The 25,323-nt window shown below is 44.6% G+C and overlaps 1 protein-coding gene across 1 annotated transcript; it reads right to left on the bottom strand.

Annotated features, from left to right (window-relative positions):
- Positions 1–18,129: 18,129 nt before the first annotated feature.
- Positions 18,130–24,453, bottom strand: LOC134574832 (zinc finger protein 436-like). The gene is made up of 5 exons (XM_063433893.1): positions 24,263–24,453; positions 21,973–22,092; positions 20,501–20,689; positions 20,296–20,419; positions 18,130–20,160 (listed from the first exon to the last, which is right to left on the bottom strand). Exons 2-5 carry the CDS (start codon positions 22,048–22,050, stop codon positions 18,404–18,406), a joined length of 2,148 nt encoding a protein of 715 aa, XP_063289963.1. The 5' UTR covers positions 22,051–22,092; positions 24,263–24,453; the 3' UTR covers positions 18,130–18,403.
- Positions 24,454–25,323: the final 870 nt, after the last annotated feature.

The raw sequence follows: 25,323 nt of genomic DNA, 5'->3' as shown, positions 1-25,323 counted from the left end.
ATTGGCCTAGTACTTAACACTAATGGGGCGGGGAAACCTGCTAACTACTCATAAGGTTTACTGCAGGTCCGCATTCCCCACCCTTACATCCACTTAGATAGACGGTCCCGATTAGTGGCACCAGCAGTTCACGATGACCACGGGGAGGAGGGGAAGCGACTCCCCACATACATCCAACCCCCAAAATAAGGGCTCCGCACTATAGGCGCCACTACTACTAGGACTAGGAACAAAGCAATAGGGCTGGGCTAGGGGAGGGGCTGAGAAGGGAGGCAGAAGGAATAGGAAAAGGGGGACCAAGAGGGGATGGGAAGGGAGATGGGGGGACAGACGGAGAGGGGGGAAAGGAGATCATTTAGAACCGCCTACCCCGGCACGACTAACTGGTCGACTAGATCACCGCGCTCACGCCACTGGGGTAGGACACCATCAGCTGAAGGCCACGTGCAATGGCTAACATGAATCCCAAGGGCACAGATGATAACACCTGGCAGCAAGCACGAAAGGGGGGAAAAAGCAGGGGGAGGGGCGAGGGGGCAGGGAGAAGCCAGGGGCCTTTCCACAACTAGTTAACCCAAACGCACCGAGAGGTGACCCTGTAATTAGCTAGCAGGAACAAGATCTACCATGACTACTCGGTTCCTGAACATTAGCTACAGGGATCTAACTCTCTAATACACCACTGCTCCGACAGGCCTATGGCGGAATACTCTGTCGGGGGCCCGACCTCACAGATGACACATGGTGTGACGGCTCCCAAGGGAGGAGAGCGAGCGGACGGGAGCCACACACACAAACAAGACACCACTGCAAGTTAGAACTCACAGCCCGGAAACACGACACCCTTGCACGACAACACGCATAGCACGACCGTCTGGGGCATGGGGGCCCCTAACGATCAGCCCCATAGCAGTAACTGAGGGCACAAACAGCATGACACACCCGGGGACAGGCACCCAAAAAAAAAAAAAACACGCACCCCCCCCCAGCGCCACCATAGGTGCATGTGTCACCAACAACTCACTATACACAACAAAAAGCACATCAAGGCCTTGGGCGCTGCCCTCAACGGTCATAGCCCATGGCCGCCGCCTCCCCCCCAGTAGATAACCTAAAGCGGGGCAGACATAGCAATGGCAGGGACCCAAGACTAGTTGCGAGAAACACACACAGCACATAGAATAGAGCAGGAAAGGAAGGTAACGAACGCAACATACCTAGCCCAGGGATCCTGTGAAAGGACGAGGGGCGTCGAGGCACAGGTCAGGTCGAGAGAGACCATTAAATAATGACAATGAACCCATACACTTCACCAGACTACGATGGAAAGCAGGCTGAAACATAAACACGACTTCACGTGGTGGTGGAACCCCCATATAGACAACACTCAAGTTACCCACGGACACACATATCCATTGGGGGGCGACATATCCACCGCACTTCGTATTACCTCGATCTGCCGCGTGGAGGGCGACAGACATGTACCCCACAACACCTGTGTGAACAATAGGTACGGCGGTGAGCTGACGGGCATTGGTTCGGGATATCCCCGGACCGACCATCCCGCCATCTGCATCCGCGGTCACACAGATTACCCGGTCAGAACAAGGTCGACAACTCGCCAAACCTAAAACACCGACACAACTAGATAGTACTACACTCTCACGGTTGAATATGCACCACACGGGACTGGGAGGAGGCAAGAGGGACCGTGGGCTCCCCCCCTCCCCGCTGCCGGCCCCTACCGCGCGGTCGGGTGGCCCAGGGGGCGTGGCGACTGGGGTGGAGGGCAGCCCCCCGAGGCCCCTGGGCGGAGTGCGCCCGCCGCGGGCTCCCCGCCCCACGGAGACGGCATATCGCTCCTGTCCACTCCGCATACTCACCCACAATTGCAGGGGACTGAACATCCCAGAGCGGAGAACACACCTCCTCCGAGAACTCCGACAGCAACAAATTTCAATAGCACTCCTTCAGGAAATGCACTTTCGGGAAGGCAACGCCCCGACTCTGGGGGACAAGACGTATCCGTTCACATATCTCAGCAACCACCACTCAGCCAAGAAGGCGGGAGTGGCAATACTGATTGCCACGCGAGTAGGCTTCACGGAAACGGACAAAATACTGGACCCGGAGGGGCGACACATCTTTCTCAAAGGCACGATAGCAAACAGAACGCATACCCTAGCGTGCGTATACGCCCCCAACCGGCGACAATCGCAATACATCCGCAGAACGATGGCTGCTCTGGCTGACTTTACGGAAGGCACCCTTATACTCGGAGGAGACCTCAATGTCCCCCTAGACTTCACACTAGACACCTCCACAGGACGCAGTAGCATTCCACAGAGAGAAATTCGAAGCATTTTGAAAGCCCTCAGGCACCTACGACTGGTGGATTGTTGGAGAGCATTACACCCCACGGGGAAGGACTACACACACTACTCGAGGGTCCATGCGAGATACTCGCGAATCGATTACGTATTCCTCCAGCAAGAACAACTTACCGCCCTGCAGAAGGCGACCATCGCCGCAGCCACGTGGTCGGATCACGGAGCGGTAACGGTGGAAGTAGATTCCCCACTGATGAGACCGCGAGTGATAACGTGGCGCTTAAATGACACCCTCTTGGACGATGTAGAAATCAGAGACAAAATCGCAGAAGCCCTGGTGGACTACTTTGCAAACAATGAGACTGGTGACACCTCAGCCACCACCACGTGGGAGGCCCACAAATGCGTCATGAGAGGCCACATAATCCAAATGGCCACGAGAAAGAAAAAAGATACCCAGCGACAAATAGCTGAACCTCTCAAGGGCATCGAGGATATAGAAGCACAGCACAAACGAACACTCGATGACGAAACGTACACCGAATTGCTGGAGCTCCGAGGGCAGCTGCAGGCATTGCTGATCAAGAAACATTATCGGCAACTACAGAGATCGAAAGCCTTCTATTATCTACATGCGAACAAAGGGGGTAGGCTTTTGGCCCGCATGCTCAGAGGACACCAAACGCTGGCGCAAGTTCACAAACTAAAACTAGCCGGGGGTGGAACGACTCAGCACCCTGAAATGATAGCGAATGAGTTCTGAACATACTATACCCAACTGTACAACCTGCATCTGCAGTCCTCCACGATGCCAGCACACACAAGGAAGAGGGAGGCCCAACAAAACTTGACACGGCACCTCGCCAAACATGTAACACGAGAGGAAGCAGAGCTCATGGACGCCCCTATCACGGAGGACAAAATTAAGGCAGCAATCAAAACAACAAAGACAGGCAAAGCAACGGGACCCGACGGGTTCACACTCGCATATTATAAGAAGTTCGGGGACACGCTCATCCCAAAATTAGCCGAAGCCATGAACACAATCACGAGGGGCAACGTACTCCATGATGATACCCTAGCGGCAGTCATAACCATCATCCCCAAACCAGGGAAGGACCCATAGCTTTGCAGTAGCTACAGACCCATCTCCCTTCTAAACATCGACCTAAAATTATTCACCAAAGTCCTTTCGAGCCACCTCAACTTGTTCCTTCCAAGACTGGTGCACCCTGATCAGACAGGCTTTATTCCGGACAGGGAAGCTCGCGATAGTACGCTGCGGGCCCTCTCCATCCAACACCTCACCAAAAGCGTTGGGGACCGATTGCTACTCTTATCAACTGACGCAGAAAAAGCTTTTGACAGGGTGGACTGGACATACCTGTCGGAGCTTCTCAAGGAGATGGGGTTCGGAACCAATCTGCTCACCTGGATTGCCGCCATATATAGCCGACCGAACGCACAAGTCAGGGTAAACAGGGCGCTCACGATACCCTTCCCAATCCGGAACGGGACGAGACAGGGGTGTCCCCTGTCCCCGCTGATATTCGCCCTAACGTTGGAACCCCTACTTGAAGCCATACGGAACAATGGAGACATCAAGGGTTTCCAGTCCAGAGGGACAACGCACAAAACAGCAGCATATGCAGACGATATGTTGTTCTTTATCTCACAACCCAGAATTTTCCTCCCTAGCCTGCTACGAGAATTCGAGACATATGGACGAATTTCTGGACTTAAATTAAATCTATCAAAATGTGAGGTACTCAACATATCGATACCTAGGGACGAAAACGAGAGCCTGCGTACACAATTCTAATTCCACTGGTGTGAGTCCAGGATGAAATACTTTGGAATATGGCTCACGAAGGATCCACAAGAACTATACCCATCGAACTTCGTACCGCTCCTCAACACGATACAGCGAGACCTACGCGATTGGAACTCCGAACACATATCATGGCTGGGACGCATAGCCGTGGTGAAAATGAATATCCTGCCCAGATTGCTCTATTTATTTCAAACATTACCAATGACGATACCCGTAGCGTATTTCTCCTCCCTTAGATCAGCGATAATCAAATACGTGTGGAGAGCCCAGTGTCCCAGAATCCGACATGAAACACTGTGCCTCCCACGACACCGGGGGGGCCTTGCACTCACGGACGTGAAGAAATACCATCAGGCCACAGTACTACAACGCATACTTGAATGGCACTCACGCCATTTGAGAACTTATGCCTAACCAAAACTAGCCTCGATAGAGCAATTTCCTATCTCTACCAATACATCCTTGTGTATGAGCACAAGGAAGTACTCATGTTCAAGACGCAATGGGAACACATTGTGGGCCGAGAGATTGCTCCAGCCCAGTGGGAAAAAATCCTCATCCTACACCACAAATCCTCAGTGAGTTCCCGATACCAAGAAGTCAACTATAAACTCCTGTCCCAATGGTATAAAACTCCATCACGCCTACACAGGATATTCCCCAACATCTCGGACGCGTGCTGGAGATGCGGGACTGGTGTGGGCAACCTGAGACACATCTGGTGGGAATGTCAAAACATACAGCCGTTCTGTATGTCAGTGAAAAAAATCACAGAGATACTCTGGGAAACGATCCCCTTGGACATAGAGCAATACTTGCTACACTCAACACCGTGCCCAATCTCAAGATATAAAAAATCCATATTAAGACATCTACTGGATGCGGCCAAAGCACTTATACCCGCAATGTGGAAGCAGACACAACCCCCCACGATGACCCAGTGGTATGACGGGGTGGAAGAGATCCGCTCGGCGAAGAGCATGAGGGCACTCCTCATGAGACAGAGCGAGAAGTATGTCGAATGGTGGGGGCCGTGGTTGGGGTACGTCGCCAGGGGGAGGCGGGGGGCGGGGGCGGCGGGCGCCCCGGTCCGGTGGGTGGAGGGGGAGAGGCATGAGGCGCACACAACCGACACAGACGAAACTTCCAAAATGCAGTCAGACACTTGGCCGACAGGGGACAGAGAGTAAAGCCCAATGCACGGGCCACAGGAATTGACTGCGAACGGCTAGCTGTTCCGGGGTCGGGCGCACGGGGAGACGGGGGAATAAGAAGGACGAAGGAACCACAGCATAATGCTTATGAGACACAACGAGAGGTGGGGGAGGGGGCCAAAGGGGCGTACTCACAAAAGGGGATACATACATCAAAATGAACCCAATAGGGCATAGAGTCACTCCAGGACTGGCAACTAACCCTAGGACAGAGCAAAACTTGCGCATCACTAGATTGTAGCCGCCTCAGAGGCCCCACATCCCGATAGACACATATATTATAACCACAGATAAGCGATCACCAGAGAAAGCTCGCCCCCCCCCCCGCCCTTCGGGCGACCTGACGGCTAGACCCCAGAAACATAGATATGGGTGCAGGACTAATGGGCAACTACCGCCTAAACTGCGACCAACACTGACGCTAATCGACCGACAAATCATACCAACAACAAACTATAAAGTACAACCACACAAAACATACAGACGAAGGTGTAGCTGACATCATATCGACCTCACAACACAGACAAGTAAATCGATGCAGGGCAGAGCGCTAGGCTCACAAGTGCATGCCCTCACTACTCGAACAACAAATTCGGACCGCGGCATCAGACTGATGACGCCGCACAGAATACAACTGGATAGGCCGGGTCAAAAGAGAGACCCACGCGACCTTTAGACCTATACAAAACGTTTACATGTTTCCCTGTTATCTGTTTATTATCCAGGTCATATGGAGACCTGCGCGTCTCACCTACAGCCTACATTGTTATCTCGGAGATCTGCGCATCTCATGTGACCAATTGTTATAACCCACGAGTTATTGATTACCTCCTTATTTGACGTGTTGTACAACATGTGAAAACTCCTAATTCTTCTTCAAAAAAAAAAAAGATTGGTGGTAATCAATATTAGTGCCTACGAAATGCAATCGCTATAACAAAACTTGTTTCATTATCACTCCAACGCACTGTATAGTTTTCATCACTGTTTTTCCATGTTATTTACAAAAAAATTACAAAAAAAATCTTAATCTCAATCTCGCTGTATTTTTTCACTTAAAAATGTCATTGTGAACTTGTTAAATAACCTATGCACTACAAAAATAAAGAATTATAAAAAAAAAAAACTCCCTCGATGGGGTAACAGTTGTGCAAGGATGTAGGAAGGATGCGCATTGCCTACTTAACCAGTATTGTTTAAACCACTTGCAATATTCATGTTGGCTTCTGCGTAAGCTCGACCGTTTCTGTACACTGTTTTTACCTGTCGAGTAAAAATAAAGAATTAAAAAAAAAAAAAAAAAAAGAGACGAGGCTCTATGTTAAAGGTGAAGAGGAACTGATTTTAATTGGCCTTATATGACAATCCCCATGCAAGGAGTACGCCCACATGGACCTGATGGTAGACTGATGTACAATGTCACAGACCAATAACAATAAGGTTTCAATGCACGACACTCCCACACACAGCACACAATCCCTCCCCTCTGCCTGTCAATGAGTCAGATACTATATTAACCAAATTATCTCCAGGCAGAAAAAAACACATATTTCTATAAACCCCCAAAAGTACCCAAAAACACATAATATCCCCACAAATGTTACATCCCCTGATAGCCCTGATCTGGGTGACCAACATATCCAAAAATCACCCAGATCAGTTCAGGGGTTCAGGAATTCTACGGAAGTCATGGTCCCATGCTCAAAACTCCCCAGCTGAGATGATCAATCCTAATGATATCAGCCAATCCAAGAGGCTAGTGCACATGTGCAATGTGGCGGACCTGGCATCATCCCTGGGTTGCCCGAACCTATATGTAGTTTTCCTGAACAATCCTGCATTCCCCTGATTGTGGACCGAACAGAACTTGTGTGGTACCTCTCATTATTGACAAAGAACACCAAACACCACTGGCTATTAACCGCAGTTAAAGACTTAACTCGAAGGCTTTCCCTGGGTGGTCACCATTCGTATAACCAAGCCATTTTGACATTTTTTCTCCCGAACACGGGCAGTGGTACTTGGTCGTCAAGCGCGTGGAACTCGTTTTAACTACATGCTGTTGCGAACCCCGGCAAAGATGGGAAAAACCCATGTAAAATCAGACACAGAAACTCCCGAACACCGCTGGACTTCGATCATCGCCTGCGTTCGGTTCTATACAATTTAGAAGGGCACTGTTCGGTGGATGAGAGGAACAATCTCCAGGGTAAGAACATTGACTCTGTTCGGTAGTGTGTTAATTTTTAAACTTTCGAACTAGACCGACCACAAGCCCTGATTCTCTGGAACTATTTTGGGCATGGGACCATGTGTGCAGTCGGTCAAATAAATGACTTCCAGGAAATTCCTGAACCCCTGAACTGATCTGGGTGATTTTTGGATATGTTGGTAGCCCAGATCATATCAGTGTCACATCCTGTTCCTGCTGCAGATCATTTCTGGCTATGGCTTCTGGTATCCAGTACTCTTTTTTTACAATTCTTGTTTAGTTTTTCTTGGTTTTTCTGGTTCTCTATTCCATGTCTGGTTTTCTTTATGCTGGGTTTTCTGGGTTCATTCCGGTATTCCGTTCCTGGAATTCCCAGTCTCTTGGATTCCTTTAAATGTTTGTTTTATTTTGCCACACCCTTTCCTTTTCCATTAATCCTTTTGTTTTTGTTGGTTCCTGCAGGCAGTTGCTCCAAGTCCTCTGCCCCTTTCTTGCAGGTAAGTGCTGTGTGTGTTTTATTATTGTTTATTTAGTCATGCATATCTAGGCAGTTAGGAACCCACTGTAATTGCAGTACTTTGCCGCAGTTGGTGGGCTGCATACATCTTGGCCATTTATGTATGTTTAAATATCCAGTGTTTTACATTGTACTGGACACCAGGGAAAAAGGGTGACGAATCGAGAGGAAAAGCTGAGGAGACGACACCGAACGATGTGCACTCGTCCGAAGTTCGTATTCCCGCAAACTGGTCACTGGACACAAAGCCGGGTAACTGGAAAACTCGGATACGAAACCGACCGAATAGCAGTCGTGCGTCTGGAGATGTTAAATGTCACCCTGTCCGGAGTGAAGGACCTAGCATCGTAGTCCAGGGCACGTACATCCGAAACCTGTTTGCATGAAATGAGGCAAAAAAGGGAGACCAACTTGGCCGACAGCTGTCGCAGGGAGAGATCCGAATTGGGAGGCCAGGAAGTAAAAAGTGACAAAACGCAGGAGACGTTCCAAGTAGCCGAGTATCGAGGCCTAGGGGGCGCGAGCCCCGAAGCAAGCGGCACACCAAAGAGTCAAATCCTTGGTGAGCCGAGGAGATGGCCGATCTGTACAAATTAATCGTGCAATACGCCCGACCAGCCTCGAATAATGAAGTGAGGGATTGGAGGATCGCAGTCACAGGTGCCAAAACGGGATCCAAGTTCCAAGCCAGGCACCAGCCAGCCCAAGCACTCCAAGCAGTCCCATATGATCGTCTAGTCAACGCCGTTCTATGGACAGGGAGGTATTAACGCTGCTTGCTATGCAGATTGGCCTCTGCACCCAGCCACGGAGTTCCTCCGGGTCACCCTGCTTGTTTTCGGCTCTGGCGATTTCAGTCAGGTCAAATGGACCAAATATGTCCAGGTGTTTATCTTGGCATGATTTAAGTGCAAAACTGGTCACTGGACACAAAGCCGGGTAACTGGAAAACTCGGATACGAAACCGACCGAATAGCAGTCGTGCGTCTGGAGATGTTAAATGTCACCCTGTCCGGAGTGAAGGACCTAGCATCGTAGTCCAGGGCACGTACATCCGAAACCTGTTTGCATGAAATGAGGCAAAAAAGGGAGACCAACTTGGCCGACAGCTGTCGCAGGGAGAGATCCGAATTGGGAGGCCAGGAAGTAAAAAGTGACAAAACGCAGGAGACGTTCCAAGTAGCCGAGTATCGAGGCCTAGGGGGCGCGAGCCCCGAAGCAAGCGGCACACCAAAGAGTCAAATCCTTGGTGAGCCGAGGAGATGGCCGATCTGTACAAATTAATCGTGCAATACGCCCGACCAGCCTCGAATAATGAAGTGAGGGATTGGAGGATCGCAGTCACAGGTGCCAAAATGGGATCCAAGTTCCAAGCCAGGCACCAGCCAGCCCAAGCACTCCAAGCAGTCCCATATGATCGTCTAGTCAACGCCGTTCTATGGACAGGGAGGTATTAACGCTGCTTGATTGCAGATTGCCCTCTGCACCCAGCCACAGAGTTCCTCCAGGTCAACCTGCTTGTTTTCGGCTCTGGCGATTTCAGTCAGGTCAAATGGTTTGGCCAAAGGACCAAATATGTCCAGGTGTTTATCTTGGCATGATTTAAGTGCTGAATCTAGGCCCTTGCGGGGATTCCATCCCAACTTGGAGAGGAATTGGGCCATCTTAGGATCGACTATAGGGGTCTCACAGACTTTGCTAGGCACATTGGACATTTCGGTCTTGGACATTCTGCCCTGAGTTTATTACGCGCCGCCTTGCTGAAGGGGCGCCGTACCCAATTTTCAAGGTATCATGCCACATGGTCCGCTGGGAGCCATTCCGCCAACCTCGGATGATGGAGAGCATCCGGGTCAAGGTCAAACATGGGTTCCCCAGACGGATCCATGAGGGTGGAGCCTGCAGTAGCGGGGGAGTCACTCCAAGAGCCACTCACTACTATCCCAGATTGGGCAGGGACAAAAGGGTCAGTATCCTACCCGCATACCTTATCGTCAGAGTCTCACACGGACTCAGCATCAGCCTCCTCACTAGACCCGATTTCTGAGTCGGAGTCACTCTCTTTTTGTGCTCTAGCACATTTATACAGCCGTGCCCGTTCTGGATTTGGCAGTAGCCTTTTTAAGTGCGTCCCCTGTAAGGCCTGGAGCAGGACGCACTAAGCACGTCGGTATGGCCGAACCTTCTGCGTCCAAAGGGCGCGCAAGTAAGGCCTGTGATATGGTCTGGGAGAGGGCAGAGGACATAGAGCCCATAGCAGCCATAATGGCGTCAGTGACTGAACGCTGTAGCGCCAGGGACTGGGCCTCGTCAGGCAGAGACATAGGGTCCACTGTAGAAGAAGGGGAATTAGAGCTGGAAGAAGGGTTACCTAAAACCTGGGGTATGTCCATCTCTCCAAGGAAAAGGGGACTGGCAGGCACTTTGGATTTGGGCATAGTAATGCTGTGAGATTTCCCCTTTAACCAAAAAATATATAATGTACTGTAAGCAGTTATAGACTAATAAATAAAATAACGGAACAGAACAGACTAGCAGGAGTTAATCACACCAAACTAGCTATAACCTTAAGAGGGTAGAGATAGGGAGCTCACCAGGGCCCAGACTGGCAGACAAGAAGAGAACACGAAAATGGTTGCCAGCAATCTTGTGAGATTCGCGGCAAAAAATCCTGTGAATTTGTCAATTAAAGAACCGAACGTCCGTCAAAAAAGAGACGAATTTGTGTAAACAAGTAGACGAATGGAATGAATTGGAAATACAGACGAACGAGCAGTCCATTCATATAAAAATTAGTTGAACGCGGCAAACAGACGAATGATGCTATATGCCGGTAAAACTAACGAACGGCATGGTTTCATGATGAATTTAGCCGAACGGGCTTGATTCATTAATGAAAACAGCCGAACAGAATGGAGAAAACAGGCGCAAAAGGGCACCAAGTAGACAGGGAGAGCCAAAAGGCAGCGAGAAGGAGATAAGAGCAACAAAGGGAAGCTCAAGGGAGAGGGATACAAATAATAATACCCCAAAGAAGGCCTGGAACCCTGGGCTCAAAGGTAACAAACAAATGTATAATACACAACAACAATAGAAGAATACACAGAAGAAAAAATCCGTAATAATAATATAATAATAATAATAATGAGAAAATAAAGCAATAATGAGTCTTCAACAAATAAGAACAATACAATAATAAAGAACAATAAATAATAACATTAATAATAAGAAATCAATGATAATTAAGAAATATATGTAAGAGAAAATTCGTCATGTACTTATCTTTGTGTGGAGAAGCAAAGAAAGAGGAAATATGTGAGGACGTGCTGACTATTATACTGGGACTGGCCTATCACTATGGTTACCATTTTTCTTACTGTTGTATTCTTTGCTGCTATTTGTGAACAGTAAAGAAAGGGTTAAGCAATATGAGCCTCCGTGTCTTGACATAAAGTCCCTGTTTTACTTTCCTTTTCTCATTTATGTATCTAAAAAAATGTTTTGTCCCCTTTTTACTGACTGCTATTTTCTCTTCTGTGTGTGATTTGGAAGCTCTTATAACTTGCTTAGCCTCTTTCTGCCTAATCTTATACAGAGGCGGCTCTAGACTTTATGAGGCCTTAGGCGAAACTCAAACATGAGGCCTCATGAACAAAAAAGTGTCACATATACACATTGATGCACAGTTTATCTATGTATGTGCCTGAGAGTGTCTGACAGAGAGTATCCGTGTGTGTGTGTGTGTGTGAATGTATGTCTCTGTGAGCATGTTTGCGTTTTTGTCTGAAACCCTATGTGTATGGGGTAGCTGCTTGAAGTGTGTTGTGTGTATGGGGGGGGGGGTGATGATGAGAGGCGGGTGATGGTGAGAGGGAAGTGATGGTGTGGGGGGTGATGGTGAAGGGGGTGATGGTGAGAGGGAGAGGGGAGTAATGTGAGAGTGAGAGGGGGGTGATGTGTGAGTGAGAGGTGGGGTGATGTGAGTGGGAGGGGGTGTGATGTGAGAGCGAAGGGGGTGATGCTGAGGGTGGCGGTGAGGCTGAGGGTGGTGTGTGGGGGGTGAGGCTGAGGGTGGTGTGGGGGGTTGAGGCTGAGGGTGGTGTGGGGGGTGAGGCTGAGGGTGGTGTGGGGGGGTGAGGCTGAGGGTGGTGTGGGGGGGTGAGACTAAGGGTGGTGTGGGGGGTGAGGCTGAGGGTGGTGTGGGGGGTGAGGCTGAGGGTGGTGGGGGGTGAGGCTGAGGGTGGTGAGGCTGCGGGTGGTGGGGGGTGGTGAGGCTGAGGGTTGTGGTGAGGCTGAGGGTGGTGGGGGTGATGAGGCTGAGGATGGTGGGGGGTGGTGAGGCTGAGGGTGGTGTGGGGGGTGAGGCTGAGGGTGGTGGGGGTGATGAGGCTGAGGGTGGTATGTGGGCGGTGATGCTGAGGGTTGTGGGGGTGATGGTGAGGGGCTGAGGCTGAGGGTGGTGGTGAGGCTGAGGGTGGTGGGGGTGATGAGGCTGAGGGTGGTGGGGGAGGTGGTTTGGCTGAGGGTGGTGGGGGAGGTGATGAGGCTGAGGGTGGTGTGGGGGGTGATGAGGCGGAGGGTGGTGTGGGGAGTGATGAGGCTGAGGGTGGTGGCATAGGTGATAAGGCTGAGGGTGGGGGGGGGGGGGGGTGATAAGGCTAAGGGTGGCTGACTCCATGTAAATTGCTCCAGTCTGATAATGACTCCATTACACATATTCTAATTTTAGAAAAGTCTGTTTTTCTAAAGTCTAAATGTTCTTTATAGAGCCCAAACCAACTGAGAACTGACAGAAGAGAAGCCCTGGTAAATGGCAGCCAATAGTAAAAGGCTTCCTTTTACAGTCCACCATCAAGGTACTAATAAGTATAAAATGGCCAGCATGCAGTGAGTGACAATGAATGTGTTTGTGCCACTGAGCTTGTCTATGTCAGCATATGTTTGTGCATCAGTGAACTGGTCTGTAGTGAGTTTGTGTTTTTGTATGTGTTAGTGAGCTTGGGCAACATGTAGTGAAATTGGGACCCACACAAGGCCATCTGCTCTTTTCTGCTGTCCAGTCACTCCACGTGGCATCGCAGGTTTCTTCTGGGCCTCCCCTAAGAGTCAACTGCCGATCCCCAAGTCTCACTAGGCTGCAACCATGGTATAGCACAATGTGATGGTACTCACCATCACCTGCAGTTTCATACGGACACTTAATGTAGGACCATGGACTACTCCTATGTCTAAGTCACCCTGCACCCATTATAGGTGCAAGGTGTGTATAATGTGTTTGTTTATTGTTTTGTGTGCTCTCCTATCCTGCTGATGCTTTTTACAAACTAGGCAGATTCGGCTATGGAGCCTGTATAGCGCCCTCTGTTGGTAGCAACAGCTATATATGCACTACCTGAATAGCAAGGCTTGTTAACTTGCATATTCAGATAATTCACATATGCCCCTGGAAGAGCCTTTTTGGCGAAACACTGGATGTTTTGTGTATGGGGTTAGTTAAGTGATGTAGGACGACATTCTACCAATACAATTAGAGACAATACCACCCATACTATATTGTAATGGTTTTAACCAAGTTCTGAATATTCTGACTGAGATTGTGTTTTTTTTTTTACTCCATTTCTTTTATGTTAGCGGCCTATATGACTATCCTAAGACTTGAATTATGCTTAATGTGCTACAGTGTGACCGGTGGATTTGTTAGTGTTGGTCTGGGCTGTTCCCTATTTCCACTCCTTCTCCATCTAGCTTTGGACTCTATAAACAGATTACTATCTAATAATGGAGCATTAACCTTTATCCAGGTGGGCTCTCCATTGAATTGTGCGTTTTTACAGATGATGTATTTTTATATACATTTAACCCATCTACTTCCATTTCAGCAATCACATATGTATCACAATTCAATCACGTTTTCATATCAATTTCCCCAAATTGACAGCTATGTCATTAACTAATGAGCATCACCTGGAACAATCGATAATTTTACAGGGTTCATTGTGAAACACACTGATCTCCAATATCTAGGCACTCTCTTACTCAAAAGATATCCTGTGTTCTTTAAATATTTCTATGTTCATTTCTGATATGGAATGATATCTTTCCACATGGACACTTCTTCCCTTAACCCTTACTGGAAGGGCATGTTTACTCAAATCAGTTATTTATTTATTTATTTATTTTTAATTCTTTATTTTTGTTGTGCTTGAAAGAACAATCGCACATCAATAATGCCACAGCAACATTTACAAACACTTTTAAAAACACATGTTCGTCGACTGCTATATAGCATTCAGATTAAACGCACAAAATGTTTAAGTTAACAATACACGCGAAGTACAAGCTGAGTAACTACACCTGTCATAGTGGATTAAGTTGTCGTTTAGTGACAGTAGTTTATAATTAATTTTTAGTATCATCGCTGCAATGTCTTTTGTATAGTAGCAGTAGGTCTCCTTAGTCATGACATGCAAAAACATATATTGGTTCCAGCATTATAAATAACAATTACAGGCTATTCAACTTTGCCTAGCTAGTCATAAAACAGCCATTAGTGCCTCTACATTTAGAGTGATTGAAAGGTAATATGGAAACAATAAGTAATGTGTAAAACAAGAAAAATAAAACATGGTGGGCATCATTAAGTATAGGCATAGGTCCTAAATTCTGTATGTATAAAGCTCAATAAACGGTGTAGTGAAGTTATAGCTAACTAACATTTAATACACTCTACGGCTGTATGATGTACCCGGACACCGTTGTAATCTTACAGTTAAGCTGACGTTCTGTGAATGAGGCAGAGATAACACATGAAGGTCTCATGTAGAGTTAGTCTAATAAATGCAGATTGGCACTGCAGAACATCGAGACCTATACCAGAAGGTGATACATAGGCAACATGTATATGCATATGTAAAGGCTTTGTTAGAAGCTGGAAGTGTGTGGCCCAGCAGACATGAGTGAAGAAAGACAATTTATATATATGGACAGGGACATGTGGTAATGGGGAGCGAGAGAGAAGTTATATACAAACAATGACTGGTGAGGCCAGGCTAAGTGGTCGATTATGAGGGGGTATACATGCGGTTAATGCCAAAAGTTACAAGAGAGTGGTAAGTCTTCATCGGGTGTATATAGATGCTAAGGGTGGCCTGAGATGAATGACTCATCTGTACGCTTTGACAACACAGGTTCGGACCACACTACTCGCTTATGTATCCCTCATCCAGGACAATGTGGTTGGGTGTATTGTGCGTGGACTTTGGTCTCACTATCATGGGGTTGTCCTGTGTGCCTCATGGGTAATTGTACAATGTGTGTGTGGTCGTTGACCCCTAACCTGGAGGGCCTCCTCAAATCAGTTATTACTCCTAAATTATTGTATGTGTATGTTTTCTACTCACTTCCCATTATCTTCTATCATTTAGATCAGTGTTCTCCAACCCAGTCCTCATGGACCACCAACAGTCCAGGTTTTGGAGGGTGAATGATGCCAATCAATGCACACTGCACGCTGGCAACATATATAATAATCTTCTCTCTTGTGGACATCTGAGATATTGCCAGCATAAATGAATAAATACAGTTAATATATAAACTTACGTACAGAAACGTTTAGTGTTTGACAAGTGTCAGCCTTATACTTTATACAAAGCACTTTACAAGTATTGTCTGAGAGTACATTACATGGATGTGTATCTTTTATTGGAGTCATAATGCCCGTTTATCTATCTTGTCCAGCCGCCAGCAAGAGGAATTAGTTGGTCACCTAACTGAAATCTGACCTTGACCTCATATGTCTCTTTCAGAAAATGCAGAACTAGTTACGTCAATGTAACTACAATGAATACCTAAACAAAGCAGCTGATACATATATAAGCACTTGGACAGTGCCAGAGATTTTGTCATTTTGACTCTATGCTCCAGCACACGGGATGTAAAATAAAACAATGACAACGGATAAAGTGCAGACTATCACTCTTTTCCTTTAAATCCATAAACTGAGAACTTCTATTGTCTCCCCATGCACCAACAATCATTGCTCCCACTTCTTCCTGGGGAATATTCCACATAGTCTTTTCATTGGAAATCAAAGTACACTTTCATTTAGAGTTTGGTTAGAAGGATGACATTACGCCAGGGTGACTAGAAATTTTGCTCTGGCCTCTGGGAATTGTCAGCCTTTTACCTAAAGTGGCCGGCTGGGCAAACAATGGAGCCGGCCGGCTGCCTGCCCACTCAGGGAGTGTTTTAACCGGCCACCCTGGGAGGTACGGAGGCGGACGGCTCAGGAAGCTAAGTAGCCGGTTGCCCACAGGAGCATAGAGGCGGCCAGCCCAATGAAGTTTGTAGCCGCCTGCCTACCCGCGGAAAGTATGGAGGCGGCAGGCTGGGGCAGCACGCGAGGGAGCAGCCTTCCTGCAGCTCTTCTCTGCTTCCTCGCGCTGTATAATGATGACGGGAGCCGAAATAAGATGTTCTTCCGGCCCCAGCATCACTGCAGAGAGTGAGAGGGAGCAGAGGAAGACTGCTCCCTTCCGCGCAGGAATATCAGCCCAACTGGACCCCAGGGAAAGCCCACTCAGCTCTCCCAAATGTATTGAGGCTGGGTGGATTAGAATTAAAAATATAAATGTGTGAGTGTTAGAGAAAGTGTGTGTGTGTATATATCTGTGTGTGTGTCTCTGTCAATGAGTGTGTGTAGGTCTGTCAGTGTGTGTGTATGTCTGTGTGTGTCTCTGTCAATGAGTGTGTGTGCGTGTGTATGTCTGTCTGTCAGAGAGTGTGTGTCTGTTTAGGTACTTGCCTCCCTCCGATCATATGATTGGTGTTTTTACTTACCTTTTCCCCCCCACACTGTGCTGGTTTCGCTGTTGCTTGTCCCGCCTCCATATCTGAGATCTTATTGATCTCAGCTAAGCCAATGCTTTCCCTTAGGAAAGCATTGGGAGGATATTTCGCATGTTCTAGAGTGACTGTCTGAGTGACTGTCACTAGGGGTCTTAGTAGGCAGCAATGTAAACACTGCCTTTTCTCTGAAAAGGCAGCATTTACATTGAAAAGGCTACAGAGACAGGCTATAGGCACCGGAACAACTACATTAATCTGTAGTGGTTCTAGTGACTATAGTGTCCCTTGAAAAAAAATGGCTCCTAACCTTTTTAGCTGGATCCTAGATTACAAACAAATTTGTCAAGCCCTGCATTACGCAGTCAAGGAAACATTTCAGTAGCATACAACATAGTATACAAAACAATTTGTGTTTTCAGCGGCATGTTTGGAATAATTATCTTCTTGCATGGTGTCATGACTGGGATCTGAGCAGATAGTGTTTCTGTACACTTATATATATTCCGTCTGTTGGGGGATCTAATGCCTAGGGATAATCCAAACTATTGAGCAGCAATTTACTTTTGGTTCTATAAAACTGAAGTAGTACGATATCAATGTTTCAAACCCTTAAAGGAACACCCCATGCACTATAGTGGTTCTAGTGCCAGGAGTGCCCTAGCAATCTTCTCCCCACCCCTCCACTTTTGAATGAAAGTAATCAAACTGTTTTGGAATGATTTTATTGCTCACCTGGAGTCTGCCTGGAAACCACTCTGGAATACTTCCGACTCCCTGTCTGTGCTAAGCCCAGCTATCAACAGCTTCTTCTTGGTTAGGAGGATCCAAAATACAGTTAAAGGAACAGCACACATACAAAAAAACGTTCTACCACTTAAAACCACCTATAATGGGGATTAATTTACACCATATGGCCATATTGTGTTAAGCCCACCCCAATATCGATGGGTCCTACACTAATTTAAACATGGGAGACTTACATGATAACTTGCAATACTTGCAGCTTAAACTGCTTCCAGAGACTCCTTAATTTATGCTTTCCTGTGGTTACCTCGACAATGTGGAGGCCCATTTAGAGATGACCACAGGAAAGCATACATTGAGGAGTCTCTGGAAGCAGTTTAAGCAGTAAGTATAGCAAGTTAGCATGTAAATCGCCCATATTTTAGGCATCCAGCTACTGAAAATGAGTTACAGGCAGCACAGAGCAGGAGCGCTGCTGACTGGATAGAGCGGTCAGCTGCCAACCAGTAGCTCCCCATTCATAAAAAATTCTCATATTTAGCACATTACATCTCTCTTAATTTACACCCAAAAAGCAAGAGTGCAGGGACAAAAAAACAATACAAACCTTATTCATTGCATATGTAACAAAACACATTGTACATCCAAATGGGTTCTAATCTAATAGGCCTTAGTGTCTAATTCAGAACAGAAGAATGGCTCTAATCATCTGTGAATTCTTTTATGTCTGATAAGAGATGCGGACAGGGTAAAACCTTTCCCACATTCAGAGCATGAAAATGGTTTTTCTCCTGTGTGAATAAGTTTATGTGATGTAAGACTTGTTTCCCGGGTAAAACATTTCCCACATTCAGAGCATTTAAAAGGCTTTTCTTCACTGTGAACCACTTGATGACTAATAAGATGATGCTTTTGGATAAAACACTTGCCACATTCATTACACTTAAATGGTTTCTCGCCTGTATGAATCCATTTATGTGAAATCAGCTGGGATCTCCAAGTAAAACCTTTCCCGCATTCAGAGCATGAAAATTGTTTTTCTCCTGTGTGAATCATTTTATGTGCTGCAAGATTTGTGGCCCGAGAAAAACTTTTTCCACATTCAAGACACCTATATGGTTTCTCTCCTGTGTGAACTCTGTGGTGCCTTTTAAGAATATGTTTTAAGGTAAACCGTTTCCCACATTCGGAGCATGAAAATGGTTTTTCTCCAGTGTGATTCAGTTTATGTGCTGCAAGATTTTTAACATTGTTGAAGCCTTTCCCACATTCAGAGCATTTAAATGGCTTTTCTCCTGTGTGAACCACGTGATGACTAATAAGATGATGCTTTAGGGTAAAACACTTCCCACATTCAGAGCATTTAAATGGCTTTTCTTCACTGTGAACCATTTGATGACTAATAAGATGATGCTTTTGGGTAAAACACTTGCCACATTCATAACACTTAAATGGTCTCTTGCCTGAATGAATGCATGTATGTGAAATCATCTGCGAATTCGAAATAAAACATTTTCCGCATTCAGTGCATTTAAATGGTTTTTCTCCTGTGTGAATCTTCCGATGACTAACAAGATGATGCTTTCTTTTAAAATTCTTCAAACATTCAGTACATTTGTAAGGTCTTTCCTTAGTATGAAACATTTTATGTGATGCGAGCTGTGCAGCCTGGGTAAAATATTTCCCACATTCAGAGCACATATATGGTGTCTGTTCATTCCAATCCATTTCCTGCTTGACAAGATTTGACATCTGAAAAAAATCTGACCCAGATTGAGAAGATAAAATCTGATTTTCTCCTTTGTAATTCATCTCATGTATAACAAAGTCTGGCGTGGATAATAAGTATTTACCTGTATGAGCTGGCTGATGTTTAACATCCTGCGTGTCACTACTGAAGCCTTGTGGACAATCAGAAATCGGGAATATTTCCTCTATGTTGTCTTTGCTCAGAGTAGCATTACCATCAATATGATGTGGTGTATTTAATTCAATACAAGGCTTGATAGAATGTATGTTTGAACAAGCTCTATTATCTTCATTATCTGCAAGAGTAGAATTGTGACTGGATTTATACATGTCGACTCCTGGGGGGCGATTCCCTTCTTCATCTGAGGCAGATTCCTCCTTAAGAAGAATAGATGAATATTCTGTCTGTGTATTATCTGTGCATGCATGGATGTCAAACCCCGTGAGATTCCCTTCTTCATGTAATGCCGATTCCTTCTTAATATCAGTAGATGGATATTCTGTCTGTTTGTAAATGTCCATTTCTCTGTAATTTTCCTCTATACACGGTGGAGACTCTTCCCATATATACGGCATATATTTTTTCAGTCTTTTTCTTACTTTGCGAGTTCGCAGATAGTGTGGTCCATTTTTGGGTTTAGCTACACTTTCCTCATTGTTTCCAAACTCAGGCATACAAACAGGAGTATAATATTCACCTGATAAAGGTTTATCTAAAGGAGAAAAAGTTGTATTATTAGTAGACAAATTATTGAAAGAAAAGGTAAATCAGACATTACTGTTTATGTACATTTCTGTAAATCATCTCTGATATGCACAAATATTATAGAAGGTTAGCATCTTCTCACCCGGTGAAATTAGGGTCTGGTGATTCTCCATCATCACGTCCTTGTAGAGATCCTTGTGTCCTTCTAGATACTCCCACTCCTCCATGGAGAAATAGACAGTGACATCCTCACACCTTATAGGAACCTGACACACACAATGATACAGTCACCATCCAAACACATCCCTTGGTTTTACTGTATAATGTCCTATTCCCAGCAGCCTCACCTCTCCAGTCAGCAGCTGGATGATCTTCTTGGTCAGTTCCAGGATCTTCTTGTCATTCCCTCTCTCGTGTATCAGCGAGGAACGTGGAGTCACCGCACTGGGGCTCTCAGTTTTATAGGATCCTTCTTTTACATGGTGAGGGCGGTTGTGATCAACACACTCGCTAAACTTTTTTGCAACCACCTGATCCTAAATAATAAGAATAAGTTAAATACAGAGGTTTTATTTCTGGGACACAAGTATTTAAACTCTGTGAGTTTCGGACTCTTCAGTTCTAAATCTAAAGCAGCATCCCAATCTGCTCAACCCAACACAAAAAAATACAGTTAGAAGCATTTGGTCCCCTACCATGTGCTGGATATTGACAGGATTATTTACTAAACTCTGAATTTTCACAAATTAAATCCAAAGGAAAAAAAAGATCTAACTCAGGAATAGTCAGGGCTTCTCCCTCCTCCCCCTCCCCCCCCCCCCCCCCCGTGTCGTGTCTCTCTCTGTTGCTACTATGTCTTTTGCCCCCTCATTTTTAGCTTCTTGTAGGAAGCATGATTATGATTCCTGGTGGTCTAGTGGGGGCTAAACTCCCTGATGGTCCACTGGGGGAGCAGGTGTAGACCATAGTAACCGCACCTTCTGATCCCAGTGCTCAGAGTGCAGACTGGGAAGAACCGGCTGCGCTCTAAATTATTAGCAAGTATAGGGACTGCAATGGTGGGATTTTTGTGGTATTCAAACATCAGAGTTGTAGACCGTGCACTTCCAGCCCTGGTCCTGACTCCTCCCCCTGGGCTCCCTTGTAGAAGCTCTGCCACTAGCCTGAAAATAAAAAAGAATGCCCAGGGCCTGGAGTTACATGTCGCAGGTGTCAAGTGATAGGAATTTCACATATTTGCTCCCATATGAAATGTCATCAGGTTCCCAGGACACCAGGGCTTGAAACAAAATGAAAAAAAAATCTGGATCTTATTTTGAAGTGTAATATAACAAAACTTACAATATTTATTGAGCAACTGTCACTTCCTTAATATTAGCAAAACCAAATAGCCAACTATAAGTCAGAGATAGACAGCACTGATTGTTCTTTATTTTCATTTCATTTGGTGGACAAATCCAGGCAACGTGTCAGCTTAGTTAACTTTTACTGCGAAAAATGCACCGAGGGTATATCATGGCTTGCAGTGGCAATAACATGTAAGGCCTGGCTACTAGGATAGCAGAGTGGAATTCTAAGATGTGTAAATACACGGGAGTACTAGAAGAGAGGTTGCAGATGTCTCCGGAGCTAAGGCACACACAGGCAGCCAGCTCTGTTCTGGTAATGGAAGTTATTTTCATCCAGGAATCCTAGAACTCAGAACATACACTTCTATTTCAGGAAAACAAAAGATGCCGGGTTCCATTTATTGGTTATTTCTAGGATAATGTTTGTTTTCTAATATATATTGTTAGTGTGAAGTCCTACAATCACTCACCTCTCCAGTAAGCAGAGAGATGATCTCCAAGGTGAGATCCAAGATCTTCTCATCAATCTGAGTCCAGTCCATGTTCATCAGCACAGGGTAACTACAATGATCTGACAATGAGTTCTGGTCCTTGTGCAAGAGATAGACGTTAATGACTGAGACATATATTCTGGTCTGATAGAACTGTGTTTGAAGAGTCTGATATATAAAACATATCTACGGTATTTGCAAATATTGCATATTTAAAGTTAAGGTATAATATAGGCACCATAACACAACAGAACGCTATAGAGGTTATGGCACGATGAGACCCATGGGGCCATCCCACTGTAAATAGTCAAATTGGTTTTGAACAGTCTGATAATAACCTGGGTCCCATGGTCCCAGTCTTATTACGAATTGGTGCCAGAGAACGCATGGCACGAAAACCACCACAATACGCGGTAGTGATTATGGTGATTAGACTGACCCTTTTATTAATAATGTGGTGATGTTAAATTGAAAAAGGGTTCTAGATTCAAAACATCTTTAAATATGTCCTTTTAATAAACTATGACAGCACTGCTGGGCATTTTGAATCCAGTCTGGCTTTAACCTAAATCATATTCATTTTGCATAGGTAATCTTTAAGGTTTTATTACAATTTGAAATTTTAAAGGAAAATGTGCTTAATTAAATATGACTTATACAGTATTTCACGAAAGTGAGTACACCCCTCACAGATATTTACAATAAGGAGATATTTACAATAAGGAGACATTTACAATAAGGAGATATTTATAATAAGGAGATATTTACAATAGGGAGATATTTACAATAAGGAGATATTTACAATAAGGAGATATTTACAATAAGGAGCTATTTACAATAAGGAGATATTTACAATAAGGAGATATTTACAATAAGGAGCTATTTACAATAAGGAGATATTTACAATAAGGAGATATTTGCAATAAAGAGATATTTACAATAAGGAGATATTTATAATAAGGAGATATTTACAATAAGGAGAAATGTACAATAAGGAGATATTTACAATAAGGAGATATTTATAATAAGGAGATATTTACAATAAGGAGAAATGTACAATAGGGAGATATTTACAATAAAGAGATATTTACAATAAAGAGATATTTACAATAAGGAGATATTTATAATAAGGAGATATTTACAATAAGGAGAAATGTACAATAAGGAGATATTTACAATAAGGAGATATTTATAATAAGGAGATATTTACAATAAGGAGAAATGTACAATAAGGAGATATTTACAATAAAGAGATATTTACAATAAGGAGATATTTACAATAAGGAGATATTTACAATAAGGAGATATTTATAATAAGGAGATATTTACAATAAGGAGATATTTACAATAAGGAGATATTTACAATAAGGAGATATTTACAATAAAGAGATATTTACAATAAGGAGATATTTACAATAAGGAGATATTTATAATAAGGAGATATTTACAATAAGGAGATATTTACAATAAGGAGACATTTACAATAAGGAGATATTTACAATAAGGAGATATTTACAATAAGGAGATATTTACAATAAAGAGATATTTACAATAAAGAGATATTTACAATAAGGAGATATTTACAATAAGGAGATATTTATAATAAGGAGATATTTACAATAAGGAGATATTTACAATAAAGAGATATTTACAATAAAGAGATATTTACAATAATTAGATATTTACAATAAGGAGATATTTACAATAAAGAGATATTTATAATAAGGAGATATTTGCAATAAAGAGATATTTACAATAAGGAGATATTTACAATAAAGAGATATTTACAATAGGGAGATATTTACAATAAGGAGATATTTACAATAAGGAGATATTTACAATAAAGAGATATTTACAATAAGGAGATATTTACAATAAGGAGATATTTACAATAAGGAGATATTTACAATAAGGAGATATTTACAATAAGGAGATATTTACAATAAAGAGATATTTACAATAGGGAGATATTTACAATAAGGAGATATTTACAATAAGGAGATATTTACAATAGGGAGATATTTACAATAAGGAGCTATTTACAATAAGGAGATATTTACAATAAGGAGATATTTATCTCCTATCTGTTCCCACTGATTGACTGGCAGTGAGTAAATCATGGCAGACTGAGATCTTATGACCCAATAAAGCACAGAGCTGGATATATTCCATCCAGACCCAGTGACGTCATGCAGTGATGACGTCAGAACCATGTTATATTATTGTGTATTATACAAACACTGAGCTCTGACATCAAACACAAACTGACCTGGAACCAGACCGGAAGTGAAAACTAGCGTGGACCGAGTTTGCGTTCCAAAAGAATCACCACCAGCCGACAGCTTCCTGTTTACGTCACACGGAGGTGCAAAGCCTGTCGGGAGTTGTAGTTTCCGTTTGTTCGTTGTGTTCTAGACCGGAAACGGAAGCAGCGTGTTGCTGGGAGATGGAGTGTAACTGTCAATAAAGCTGGTTATGATACCGGAGAAACTGACGGAAGCCAAGCACAGAGAGATGGACACAGGTTTCTTCAGGAAGGAAGAGATTCTTTATTGGATCACCGATCGGGACTCAGAGGGACTAGCGTCACCAAAATACAGCAAAGTCTGAGTACTGAATACATAGAGTACATTCCTTATATAGCACTGTAGCTCCTCCCACAATTAACTACACCCACACATACCCTTAACCTATTTAATAAATAGAGTCTAAACTCATCCATCCGGTCTAACCACGTGGCTCATCTGATACAAAGGAGAGGGACGCGTAATTCCAGTTCTTACATTCCTGCACCTGGTCAGTACAGTGATGACAGTATCTTAGCTACGTGTTATTAACTAACTGATACTACAAACACATATACATACATATGCCTTGTGGCAATCTTAGCCTGCTAAACTTGTATTTTACTGGAATTACATCACATTCCCCCCTTTGATGCCTCTGATATTTCACAATTACTTGAGGCATCACTTAACCTTGGTTTGCATATACCTCAGGTTACCATGAACCAGACCAGACTTATCTTATGATGTGAATCTTCAACATTCATCTTCTTGCATTGGTTCTCCCTGATCTAGAGCCTTATACTTATATATCGCCATTATCTGTGCAGCAGCCTTCCTCTCTGCTATACTTCCTATCAGGCTTTGCACAGACCTAACTACTAAGGGTATAAGACACGGTAGGAGTAGACACAACAGTAAAATCAGTAGGACTCCACCTACCACTGCCTTAAGCCCTCCAAACCACTCATACCAGCTACCAAACCAACTACTTGGATTGTACCCTTTACATACCTGAGTAGGCACATGCACTAGTTTAACCATA

The sequence above is a fragment of the Pelobates fuscus genome, chromosome 10 (assembly GCF_036172605.1).
Source record: "Pelobates fuscus isolate aPelFus1 chromosome 10, aPelFus1.pri, whole genome shotgun sequence".
Classification (NCBI taxonomy): Eukaryota; Metazoa; Chordata; class Amphibia; order Anura; family Pelobatidae; genus Pelobates; species Pelobates fuscus.
The sequence above is the reverse complement of the archived record's forward strand: the minus strand, read 5'-3'. Positions and strand labels throughout refer to the sequence as shown.

Coding starts and splice junctions, on each gene's coding strand:
- LOC134574832 (XM_063433893.1), bottom strand. CDS start 22,050: ATGAACATGGACTGGACTCAGATTGATGAGAAGATCTTGGATCTCACC. Junction 20,420..20,500: donor TCCAGCTGCTGACTGGAGAG/GTGAGGCTGCTG, acceptor TGTGTGTGTCAG/GTTCCTATAAGGTGTGAGGA. Junction 20,161..20,295: donor CCAGACCCTAATTTCACCGG/GTGAGAAGATGC, acceptor TTTCTCCTTTAG/ATAAACCTTTATCAGGTGAA.